General features: G+C 47.6%; 1 protein-coding gene across 1 annotated transcript in view; it reads right to left on the minus strand.

Annotated features, from left to right (window-relative positions):
* LOC123035080 (zinc finger protein 883-like) overlaps nucleotides 1-13,291 on the minus strand; it is a 154,031-nt gene that overhangs the window by 125,296 nt on the left and 15,444 nt on the right. The window contains exon 5 of the mRNA XM_044452919.1: nucleotides 10,533-11,052. Within this exon, the coding sequence (XP_044308854.1) occupies nucleotides 10,533-11,052 (520 nt within the window). The remainder of the gene's footprint in view (nucleotides 1-10,532; nucleotides 11,053-13,291) is intronic.

Raw genomic sequence — 13,291 nt, forward strand, 5'->3', positions numbered from 1 at the left:
CAAAGGCGAGTTAATATGTAGTATATAACTAAGTTTGAGCACAAGAAGAATAGTATTTCTCACATCAAAGTTCTGAAGAAAAGAAGGAGGAATTGTAGGGAATGGTCAAACTTCTGCTTTTGCAGAAGATGGCAGGTAATTGTCTCTTGGCAGCTGGCCAAAAAGATAATTGGCTTGGAAGAAAGTTGGCTATTCCCTATCTCATCCTCCCACAAGGTTTGGGAAATGAGTGGGCATCAAGTCAGACGGTTACAAGGCCAAGCCGACCTGTTGAACTTTAAGAAAGTCGTGCGCACGCTTAATACGTTCATGAACAGTGACTGACACGCCTCTCACAGGCAATGGGCTCATCAGCGTGAACATGGGATGGATGAGCGGAAGGGGGAGCGTACCAAGGAGTGGTATGATGTAGGCAGACGGCGAAGATTGAGACCTCTTGGCACCCCAGCCGGTGGGAGGAAAGAGGCAGGGTCTGTGCATCGGGGAAAGGGAATAAAAGGCAGTGTCTTTTGTGGAAATGGCGCGCTGCCTGTGAGGTGGGAGCCCCCTCTTGCAAGAACGTTGTAAACTAATGCTGCTTGGTACTTTGTCTCCTGGGTCATCATTCCTTGGAAGCTGATTCTGTTCCTAACACAGTGGATCCAGCATTAATCTGGATTCAACCCACTACACTTCAGAACAAACCCTAGAAAAAGAATACACCACCAAGGGAATTGTTTAGCCCTCTCTTTATTGCACTCCTTGGAACCGTCTCTATTCATCTGTGTCCTTCTAAATGCGTTGACATCGAAAATGGCCACAATTCTTCAGATGAGGTCAGAATAATGCTGATTAAGGCACAATGATGACTCAGCATAATTCTGTGACTCAGAAACTGCCGTACCATCAAAGCAGCCTTAATTCCCATTCACGTTTTTAGCTGCTACACAACACTGTTAGTTTGCAGCAGGCAGAAGTTTGGGGAGACTGCAGAATTTTGGTATTGTATGCAGAAGATCCTGAAGAGTCTAGACTCCATACTGAGTTAAAAGAGCATTTCCCATCTGAATAACAGTACCAGGACAGATAAACAGACAGTCTGATTTCTAATCTCAACAGAGTTTTCCCCATCCATAAATTTCCAGCCCTGGAGGAGAAACAAAAGTAAAAATAACCGGTTGGTTTCCTACCTGTAACACAGCTGGTCATTGCCCAAGAAACCTCACAAGGCAAGGAGATACCTTTTCCTCCAGTAAAGGACAGAGGCGCTCCACCTTCTCAACTGGGCAAAGCTTTCCCAGTTGCTATACCTGTGTGGGTGGAAAAAACACACACACTTTTGCTTTTTTCATTCCTGGGGAAAGAAAGAGGGAAAACCTAATATATTGAAAAATTACAGAAAAGAGTTGTTTAAAAAAAGAAACCTTCACCCACTAACTATTTTCTTTGACTAGTTCAATGAAATGCTTATTGGGAAGGTAGCAAACTTGGTTCTTCCCAAAGTTTTGTACTATAATCCTTGTATTTTGTACTATAATCCTTGATTGCTATCCATGCTAGCTAGAGCTGATGGGAGTTGTCGTAGTTGTTTGCTGATCTGCTCTGGAGCGCTAGGCATAAAGCAGATTTGCTAAACAAATAATGCATGTTTTTTACTTTTAAGTATTTATGTCCTTGATTCTTATCCTGGCTTTCTTCCCCAAAACTGTACTCAAGGCTGCTTACAAAATAATATAAAATAGAATAAGAGAATCAGACCCATTGAGATATAATAAAAACATCCCTTTTGCGGAAGAAAAAGCGCACCTTGTGTTCCAAACCCACATTCACAATGAAAGCTTTCTTGAATCTATGAAAAGCTTTCTTAGTCTATGCTGCTGAGACAGAGAATATACTGGAGGAAAACACCAATAAGGCCCTTCCTTAGGCTGCTTCCAAAGGCATCCCTAAAGGTGAAGGTCCGGAAAGCAGGGCCCCTTGCAAAGATACTAAGTTCTGGGCAGGTGTGTGTGGGAGAAGGCTGTCTTTTGGGTAGCCTGGTCCCAAGCCAGATAGAGCTTTATAGGGCAAAACCAGCACTTTGAATTCTGCCCTAGAACAGATGCAATGAAGCTGTAACCAGGAAATGCACCAGACATCTCCGAATCAGCCATTTCCCTGCCGTGGCCGAACCAGTAGATATTTTGTCCACTAAATATCAAGTATACTAAACCAGTTTGAGGTTTGCAATGCAATGGCTAGTGTTGGGAAAATTTGGGTAAATCCTGTCTGAAAAGCATTACTTTTGTTTGTGCCTTTGCACTGTGGGATCAAATTCTGTCTTCCTTCTCAAAACCAAGCTGTCACTGTTTAAAATGGCATTCCCCCACTCCTTTCTCTCACCTTTAGCTGTGGGCTACAGTGGACAGGCCATTCAGTCCAAATATACATCGTAAATAGTCATTGTTGGAATTCAGTTTACAAGGAAGTATCTTTTGAGCCCAGAAGCTCCATGTGCCTCAGAATGTCTAGAGTCTAGATAAGAGTCCAGAGCTGATCATGCATAGTTTCTCAGTAGCTTGAATTTACATGTCTTAAGCAGACCTGGAGATGGGTTCAAGCTACTGAACTAAAGTGTCAATACAGGCAATTAGAAATATTTTAATCTCATTGTTACTGTGTGATTGACTGGCATTTCTTTATCTGTTCTGTATGTGGTGACCTCAGAATGTTATTGTAATCTCTGCGTTCTGTCATCAGTTGCCCTGTACCTGTGTACCTATAAATGCCCTGCAATGGTATTGAAGCTTGGCAGCAGAGTTCACCTCTGCCTGCCCGGTAATGCATTCATTATCGTGACTACCGTGGGAACCTTGGGGTAAATACAATAAAGCTTCAGATGGTCTGGACGCTTGGGCTTTCCCACGAACCCGAGTTTTATTCCCTCTTCTCAAATTGAGATTCCGGGATTCTGACACTAGCAATTAATTAATTAATTAATTAAAAGCTTTTCTAACCACTCGCGTCTCGGGGCGGCTTACAATAAAAACGAGTCACATTAAAACAAAACACCTCAGCATTCTACCACTGAAATACTAAAACCCCAGTTAAAATTAATTACACATTAAAATGACGGGAAAATAAAAAAATTAAAAAATGCCTATCAGAAGTTAGCTCTATAGAATTCTATGGGCCTTTTTCCTAGATGAATGATATCTAGAGAGTAAGAACTGAATGGAGATTAATTCTGAATAAACTCTGCATTGTACAGGCGGGGGAAAGGGATTCTTGCTTTCTTAAGAGATATTTAATATCTCCTGCTCTCTTTCCCGCTTTTAGGCTTGTTTTAATAAACAATCGCGCCCGATCCGGTCCCAATCGATTTAGGGAACCGGAACCCCGCCCGCGCTCTGCGCTCCCCAAAACGCGCATCCTTGAATGCAGTCCACGCTTAGGCGCGCCTATCCTCGCAAGGTTCAACGGGACTTACTCCCAGGCCGCTGCGGTCAGATCGCAGCCTGAACGGAGACGAAGGGCTGGCTAGATCCGCCGAGGGTCGCACAGCATGGCTGCACCCCGGCGCCGCTCCTCCTCGAGAGTAAGCCGCCGGGAAGTCGGCGGGGCTTCCGCCTGCTGGAGACACGTGCTTGGGATTGCGCCGGGATCCCGTGCCTGCGCCTTTCCCACCCAGAAATGGATCACTTATTCTGACCTTGGAGTTCTCTGCAGCTCACCAACTTCTCCAAAGTCGCTTCCTTGCCTCGGACTTTAGGAAATCTGCAAGCGAAGATTTAGGAATCTGCAGGCGGGAAACGCGGGAGAGGAAGAGAGCGACTCCTTGTTTCGCCTCCTCTTCTTGGCTCGTCTCTATGACGCTTTTGTTTTCCCCTTATCTTTTCCTGGACTTCCTTTATCCTTTCTAGGACTTCCTAGCTTTGTCTCTGGGGCCCCTTTAGGCCGCTTTCTCCAACCTGGGGCCCGCCAGGAGGGGTGACCTACAGCTCCCATCATCCATGCCAGCCATCCTAGCCACTGATGAGAGAGGATGAGAGCTGAGGGCCAAAACTTTTGGAGGGCGTCTTCTTAAAAGTTCAGCCATGAAGCTCGCCTAGTGATTTTCGGCCAGTCCCTGATTCTCAGCCTAAGCTACCTCAAAGGTGGTTGTTGTGAAGATAAAATGGAAAGAAAGAACCAGGACTTTCTGAGGGCCCAGAGGAGCCTTGCAAAGAGGAAAAAAGTTAAGATATAAAAAATAATAAGGATAGATAGATAAATAAATAAATAAATAAATGGGTTGCTTGCAGGGAAGAAGCCAGGATATAAATATATTATATTGCATTTACATTCCACCTTTTTCCAAGTGTAAGTAATCCAAGGAAACTGGCATAGGTCTACTGTATCCTCAGAACAACAACCCTGTGAGGTAGACTAGGCTGAGAGTTTGTGACTGGCTGAAAGTCCACCAGGGTGCATCATGGCTAAGGGAAGACTTGGACCCACTCTCCCAATGCCCAGGCCAGCACATGGGACTGGGTTTCTCCTAATCCTGTCTACTGAACTCACAAATAGGAGCTTCTTTATCCCCACCTCCCTTTCTCAGCCGCCACGTGGCCCCTTGTTTCATTGGTGTGTTTCTTGGCAAATGATACAGCAGCTCCTGGACTAAGTGCAGAGTAACTTCTTGACTAGGACTAGGTGCAGAGTAACTTCTTGATTTACAGTATTTTCTCTCGCACAATTCAGTCGCAACAGGCTGTAACCACCACACCACACTGATTTTGGGGCTTTGTGCAACCATTCCGTCTTTTTCCCTTGAACAGATTTTTTCCAGTGAGGAAGAGGGCTAGAAATGAAAGAGGTGCAACAAGAGGGCTAGAAATTAAAGAGGGCCAGGAGCTTAAAAAAAAAAAAAACCCTCCACAAAATACCTCCCCCGCCCCCGCGTGCCGCTGATGCCCATTTCAAAACTAAAACCTCATCTGAAACCAGGCTTAGTCGGACTCTTTTGGGCACAGGTGGTATTAGATGCTGGCCCACTAGGGCTGGATCGGTGTCTCTTTTCTTTGTAATCCCAAATCTGAGGAAGCCCATGTGCCCCAGGGGCCCTGAAATAAAGGGCCAAGGGCCTGCAGCATCCCTGTTGCATCAGATCCAGGGCGACTTATTTTATATTGTTATTTCCTGTATTTTAATTTTATGTTGTGAGCCGCCCCGAGGCTTCGGTGAATGGGGCGGCATAGAAATGTTTTAATAAAATAAATAAAATAAAAAATCTCCTTCCAGCCATTCACCTCCTCTTGCGTGTTTGTGCCCGAGTCTGCAGGAAAAAGTTAATGAGAGAATCTGAATGTCAACAGGAAATATCTATAATATCATATCTTATATAATATCTTATCATACATAAGATAATATATAATATCATATCATAGAAAAGGCATGCCCAGAGCCCTATCAGAAAATGGGGATCTTTCCTGGGACTAATTAAGAAAATAAGAACAGCCCTGCTGGATTGGACCCAAGGTCCATGCTATATTCACCCCCAGACATTTTTAGTATCCCCACACATTTTTTTTCTCTGAATGAGGTTTTGAATGTGTCACTTCACTGACATTTCAACCTCTTCTTTCCAGGATTAAGATGAGCTCCTTCACACATGTTTTCATTTTCCTGGGGAGTTTTTCCCCTCTGCCTTTCAGCACCTACCACAAGATGACACCGAAACGCAGCAGAATTGTGGAACTATGTGATGATTTAAGTTTGGTTTCTTCTCCCCATTTCCAGATAATGCCTCACTTTCCTCACTCCAAAACTAAAAAAGCTACAGAAATGCTTGAAAAGCTAGCAGAATGCTGCGAATACCTACAAGCTCCTGTGACCAAGGAATCATGCCTTGCTTAAGGAGCTTTTCCAGCAGGGAAAAGAACTGCACCAAAGCTGGCTCTTTTGCTAAAGATTTTATTTTATTTATCTTTTCAATTTATATCCTGCCTTTTTCCTACAGGGCTCAAGGCAGCTTACATCTCCTCCTTCATCTTATCCCCACAACAACAACCCTGTGAGGTAGGTTGGGCTGAGAGTCTGTAAGGTCTAAAATAAGTTGCAGCTGAATTATGTTATCACAAAAAAGTTAGCTTGCATTGTGGGAGGAGCCTATGACTTTGGCTGCATTGACCTTTGAAAATAGAGGAAAATTTAATTATGAGACCCTAATTGGCCGTAACCCTTAGCCTTCAGGCATTGTGGGTGGGTCAGACCTGAGAGGGCCAACGGTGCTGAATCTTGGTTGTCAGCTGGGTGTTTTCTACAGTTCTCAAAAGGGGATTAGAACAGCTCTGCTCAACAATCCAGTCTCCTCTGCCGTGTTCTTTTTGTCTGTGATTAAAGCCAGAGAAAACAGGAACACTGGGAGTCTGCAGTCAAAAGCACATTACAGTTATTCAGAGATACTGGAAAATCCTCCAGCATGTAGGCAGCTCAGAAGGGACTGCAAGGAAATGTGGTGTACAAGAGTTTGGTTTTTTTTAATAGAATAGATTGTGATTAGAAAAAAACAATAGTTTGGGTGTTCTTGGCCTTGCTCTGCAGTGAAACCTGATGCACTTTTCCATTTCTTTCACTGCTGTTCTTCCAAGTCTCTGAATTTCCCTGAATTTCTTGGCTACCATCTCCCTTCGAGTTGATGACTGAGCTGAAGTATGTGAAATCTTTCACAACTTCCAATTTCTTCATTATTAGCATACATATATTAGCATATGAATCCTGGGTGTACATGAGGAATCAGGACTAACTGCATAGTTTTTTGAACAGATCAGCATCCCATCAAAAGAATCTAAAACTGCTTTTGTCAGTTTTAAGCTTTCTGCAGCCACATTATGTCAGAGTTTTGGCTTACTTAGTCCCGACATCTGTTTATGCACTACATGATTCAGCTTTGTGCATCTACAGCTTAATCTTCATCCACTGGTGCACCTTTTGCTTCTGGAGCCATATAAAGGAATTGGCAAGGCGAAGAGGCAGTGGTTTTCCTCCTGCTGGGGTGCCCACCTGAATTGGGGACCCCAAATCTGTGATTTGCCTTGGAAGGAAACTTCCTGCTCTTGTGAACAGTGTGAACCAGTGTGGTGGAGTGGTTAAGAGCGAAAATCTGAGGCTCAGGCAATCCGGGTTCAGGCGTGGAGCCTACTTGGTGACTTTGGGCCAGTCAAAGAATCTCAGCCCAGTCTACCTCACAGGGTTGTTGTTTTGGGGATAAGGTTGACAGCAGCATGAGGAGAGTGTTGTGAGCTGCTTTGAGTTCATTGGAAGAAAAAGTGGGCTATAAATCTATTAAATAATAGATACATACATGAAAATGGAAGGTTGATTTCTTTTGCAAAAGAAACCATGGGGCATCCCAGACTGGATCACAGCTGTTGGTGGTGGAAGGTGGAAATGAAGTGCAGCTATTCCCTTTCCAATGAACAAATCTGTCCTCTTTTCCCAGTGTCCTGAACTTTGGGGTGGGGGTATAAATTGGAAATGTACCAGAAATCTCCCTTTAAATCAGGGGTGTTGAACTCATTGGATCACAGGGGCTGAACTCGATTTCAGAGTAGCTCCAGAGCGCCACGTGCCGGGGAATGCAAAGCGGCCTGGACCAACTGTGCAAAAACTAGGAAAGCTGCGTGCGTTGATGGTGGCAGAAAAGGGGAAGGAGAAGGAGCCACTGAGGGAGCCCTGCAAGGGCGGATTTGACTCCTTGGCCTGCTTTAAGTGGAGGCTGAGGATTTTGGAAGCAAATGAGACCCTGGTGGCCTTCTGTGGCCATCGTCCTGGCATAGCAGTGCAAAAATTTCCTGCCAAAGACGGAAGAGCAAGAAACATTAGAGTAGCAAGAAAGCATTGGTTCAGCCTTCTAGAGCTGGGGATGATGGGTTTGGAGAGAAGGTTGGCCTGAGCTACTGGGAGAGCTCTGAGTCATTTGCAGAGAGTTCAGGCCAATTAGGTATGCAGAAGGAAGTTTATTGAAAGAACCATGAGTGCATTTTTTGTGTGGAAAGACAGTGATTTCTGGTGTTCAAAACCAGTTATTGGGGCTCAGAAATCTTGAATTCTCTGTTCGTGCATCTTTTCGTGCTCGTGTGTGTTTTAAACCAATTCTATACTGGTTTTGGTGGGTAGATAAACAGTGGGCTCTTCATCTAATCCAAAGTGACTTTTCTTCTGTTCTGAAGCCTAACACCTGCCCAAGGCTTGGGCTTACTGCACTGGTGATGAAATGCAGAAAGAGAGGAGAGGAGAGGAGAGGAGAGGAGAGGAGAGGACCATTTGGGCTGCAGGATACATGCTAGGAAAAGGTATGAGCACGCAGGCTGGGGATGATGGGAGTTGTCATCTAGCCCAGGTTTGGGGAAGGCTTCAGTGCACACTCACCTGGATTAAAAGCCCCACTGAACTCTAGAATTGCTATTTGGCTTTGGGTAGGCAGAAACTGACAGAGAAAGTTTTCCTTGGTGGGGGCTAAAGGGGGAACAGGGTGGTAGTTTGGGAGTGCTCCTCGACCCAGAGTTATCCTTTAAGCTCCGGGCGACTGCCTTGGCAAGGAACACTTTCCACCAGCTTCGCCTGGTCCATCAACTACGTCCTAACTTGGATGAGCAGGACCTAACAACAGGTGCTGGTAACCTCTCGATTTGACTACTGTATCATGCTCTATGTGGGGCAGCCCTTGAAGATGGTCCTGATACTTCAGTTGGTCCAGAATAGAGCAGCCAGGCTTTCGATGGGGACCAGTAGGTATGCATATATAACGCTGGTCCTTTACCAACCACCTGGACGAGCTTCCAATTGAAGTTCAGGCCCAATTTAAGGTGTTGATGAAGCCCTAAATGGTTTAGGACCTGGGTATCTGAAGGAGCATCTCCTTCTATATATGCGGTACCTGTCTGCTCCCTAAGATCTGAGTTGGAGGTCCTTCTTTGGGAGCCCTCTTTGATGTTGATCAGGTGAGTGGCTACCCAGAGAAGGGCCTTCTCCGTGGTGGCATCCCAGCTTTGGAACTTGCTGCCCAGACCTGGCACTGATGCTTTTTCCATTTCAGTGCCAGGCCAACCCCTTTTAATTTTTCCCACTATTTTAAGATCCGATGTTGTTTTAAAATGGGTTTAATGATGCTGTACTTTATTCTTGTATTACCATCCTGAGACTCAGGTGAAGGATGCTTTAATGATACTTCTGTGTTAATGTCATGCATTTTATGAGTTTTGTTTTACCTGTGCCTGGAATTGTTGTATTTTAATTGTGCTTCTGGTAGTATTGTATATTGTCCCGTGCAATTATTGATTCAGCAAGGTTTGAAATAAATATTTTGAGAAACTCTCTGACATTTCCTTTAGCGCCCTCCACAATCCGCATGCCTCTTCATGCAACGTATTTCTATCTCGTCAAGTAAACTTATAAAATGGACAGCCGCGTGTGCTTTCCCTTGTACATAACACAAAAGAGCAATTCATTCTCTTTTAAGTACATATTTAGTGCATAAAAGAACAGGTGCTTTAGACAAATATGGCAAGGAAAGTGAATCTGTTTTTAGGTTGTTAGCATAATATAAGGATTCCCAAGCAAAGTGCTGGATCCAGACTGAAGCTGAAGCTGATCAAAGGGGGCTTCTCTTTCCCCTGCTTCACAAGGCAAGGAGACAGGTGGTGGTGGTGTTAGTCGCAAAGTCGTGCCCGACCCATCGGGACCCCACGGACAACATTCCTCCAGGCTCTCCTCTCCTCCATCATCCTGCGGAGTCCACCCAAGCTCACACCCACTGCCCCAGTGACTCCATCCAGCCACCTCATCCTCTGCTGTTCCCTTCCCCTTTTGTCAATTGCTCCCAGCATCAAGGTAGCGAGACAGGAGACTCTGGTAAACGGATTGAACTCTGTGTGTGTGTGTGTGAGGGACCCTCCAATTTCAGGCAGGGGGTCCTTCTGCAACAGATGCTCCCTTCCTCTCCAAGCAGATCCTGGCTCCAACCCAAGCCCCCAAACCGTGTATACCTGAAAAGCAGCAAAACCCAGTTCTTGCTGTTGGAGAAACCACAAAATATATTCAAATGGAGATTGTCCACCATATCGGTCCTGCTTTGCCTCCAGGTTCTCTAATGGACATTTGTATGATTTGCAGGGTTAACTTCATCACGGCAGCTTTTGCTCTAGTCCGAGTACTTAGACTGGGGGTGCGGAACCTCAAGCCTTGAGGAGCATATCTGCCCACCGCCTTCTGCAGCACCTGCTCCCTTCCCCTCTCACTGGGTGGCTTCCCAGCTTTTGTACAGTTGTTTCCCCTTTCTAACAGGCTGAGATACCTCTGCAAAGACTGAGTTAGCAGCAGCGAGAGCTTTGTTGCCTTCAGTCACACCCATCACTGGAGTGTGGCCCCTGAGAGCTTTTCCCAAATGGAATTAGGCCCTCAAGCTACACACGTCCCTGCACCCCTGATTTTGGACCCCAAACTTGTAATTTTTCTCAGCTATGGGACTTCCCCAACAGCTATCAATATAGTAGCTGCACTCCACTCCATGTGTTAAGACAAGCATCAGTGTTATGATTTCTCCCCCACGTGCATTCTTTTATGCGAAGTCAAATGGTCACTCCGGCTGAAGCTCTTTCCACATTCTAAGCATTTATATGGTTTCTCCCCAGTGTGCATTCTCTGATGTATAGTAAGGCGGTAACTCCGACTGAAATTCTTTCCACACTCCAGGCATTTGTATGGTTTCTCACCAGTATGTATTCTCTGATGTGAGGTGAGGTCTGTGCTCTGGCTGAAGCTCTTCCCACACTCAGCACATGAGTAAGGTTTCTCCCCTGTGTGTGTTCTCTGATGTAAAGTAAGATGGTCACTCCGGCTGAAGCTTTTTCCACACTCAGAACACTGGTATGGTTTCTCCCCTGTGTGGGTTCTTTTATGGGCAGTAAGATTGGAGACTTGGATGAAGCTCTTTCCACAGTCCAAACACTTATAGGGTTTCTCTCCAGTGTGGACTCTCTGGTGAGCTTTGAGGCTGGATTTGCAACTAAAGCTTTTCCCACATGCAGGACACTTATTGGATCTCTTTCCCTTCTGTTGCTGTAGGAATTCATGGAGGCTGCCAACCTGGATGGCAACAGACTTATTCCTCCTCTTCTCACTGGCTTCCAAACTCCTTCCCGGCTGTCCGTCTGTCCCACCTGGATCGCCAACGTTCTCCGCCTCTGCCGGTGGAACTCTTCCCGGAGAGCCCTCATCTGGTTCCTCCTCAGCCTCGCAGCTCCATGCAGCTCCTGCTGGAATCAGGACAGAAGCCCCGTAAGAGCCTGTGGGAGCAGCCTCCGACAGGCAGATGTTCCCAGCTAAATCAGGGGTGGGAACCTCCTGTGGTTCGGGGGATGAACTTGTCCCCTGCCCTCCTGTAACCCACCCACAGCGGCACCTCCCCACTGATGGGCTTCCTGCCATGTGACCTCCTTTTTACTTTCGCCACTGCCCTGGTGGCAAACTCAGCAGTGGCAAAAATTCAAAAGGGAACTGCAGAACTGGCTGTACCCTTATCCTGGGATTCCTGTCTGCTGTCGAGGCTTCGTGCCGCTCCCTGTAGGGAAATTGGACAGGCCCGTTTTTAACCTGCCTTTCCACAGAAAGCAGGTGCTTCCCAGGCTACCTATCAGAAGATATTACCCTGGATCACTTGATTATTGCAGCCCACTGTGACTTAAAGACTTGCTTATTGCACAAGAATGCAGAAAGTGACTGACTCAGTCATGCTTGCTGCTGGGTGAAGCCACCCGTTCAGTCAGCACATGAAGCAACACTCCTGCGAATACTGACGGAGCCCTTCAACCCATGCAGAGGCAGCCATGGAAATGTCTGCCTCGATCTGCATGAAGACATTTGGCAGAAATTTGGGCACCACCAGATGGTAGCCAGGATTTCATTCAGGGCCAGCAGCTTAGACTAGGGGTGCATCCATTCTCCCTGATACCAGAAAAGGTTTGGAATGTCTGCTATAAACTATGAGAAAAATTCCCCATGGGAAAACAGTCTGGAATCATAGGAAATTTTTTGTTTTCCTGGGAAATGAAGGGCTGTGGGAATCCGGAGGCGAGAGGAGAACAGTGGGGCCAGTAGGGCAACGAATGTCCAAGCATCCAGGGAACTGGGCACAAAAATGCATCCTCCTCCTTACCTGACACACCGGCCTCCAACTCGTCCGCCTCTTCCTTGGCCTCCCTGCACAGCAGCTTCGCTCCAAGCTCAGATGGGGCGTCGGGGAAGCTCAAAGAGATGCCCCCAAAGTCCACCTGCCGTAGCAGAGAAGAGGCGTTGCAGAGAGGGGTGATGGAGTGGGAAGGGGGTCAGGGTTGGGGGCCCATTAAAGGGGTGGGATTCGCTTCCACACAGTGGTGGGATGGGATGAATTCATGGGCACGAAGCCTGCCAGGAGCTGCTAGTCCTCATGGTCCAAGACTCACAGGCACCACACGTGTGGAGATCAGCTGCCGGGGAACATGGGCCGGGCACTGCTGGGGCACAGGCGCCCCGCCTGTGGGCTTCCCGTTGGGGCAGGGAAGGGCCAGGAGGCTGGGCCTGAGGGCCTCCTGCGGGTGCTTCCCGGATGCAGCAGGCATCTCACTCGCTGCCTGTCCTGAATCTCCCACCTTCCCTCCACGAGGCAGAGAAGAACGTCCCCTGCCGTGCCACGTTCCCCAAACCTCCATCTCGCCCTCCCCTTCCCTCGCCCCTTCCGAGGCAGCACCACCCCGGGTGCCTCGGCCTCCCTTCATGCGGGAGCTACTGGAGCCCTTTCACCCTTCTGGGGCCCTCGGGCTGGCCTTTCCCACCTCCACAGGCTCCTTCTCTGGCTGCGGGGAGTTACAGGGAGCTTCTCTGGGCGACGCTCCTTGTCATCTCATCGCTCTGCTTCAGGGAAATGTTCTGCGGCCAGCCATGCCCACCCCGGCAGCCTTTTTGTGGTTGGGCAAGCCTCCCCCGGCAGCCATTTTGTGACAGTGCCCACGAGACACAAGCAGCATGGCACACGTGCCAAGTGCGCCTGATCCCACCCATCCTGCCCTGCGTGTCCCCATCCCGCTGCAGGGAGACGCCAGATGCACCCCCACGACTGGGTCAGCTCCCCCCTGCAAGAGGGCGGCACAAAGCCCACCTGGCCGGCCAGTCTCGGGGCCCCCCTGGGCCTCCGCAGGAAGTCCTCCGCCAGGGCCACCGCCTGGGCACAAGACTCGGGGCTGCGCTCCCGGACCCAGCTCTGCGTCTCTGGGGGCAGGATGGCCAGGAACTGCTCCAGGACCAGCAGCTCCAGGAT

The sequence above is a fragment of the Varanus komodoensis genome, unplaced genomic scaffold, assembly GCF_004798865.1.
Source record: "Varanus komodoensis strain SLA01 unplaced genomic scaffold, ASM479886v1 scaffold76, whole genome shotgun sequence".
NCBI lineage: Eukaryota > Metazoa > Chordata > Lepidosauria > Squamata > Varanidae > Varanus > Varanus komodoensis.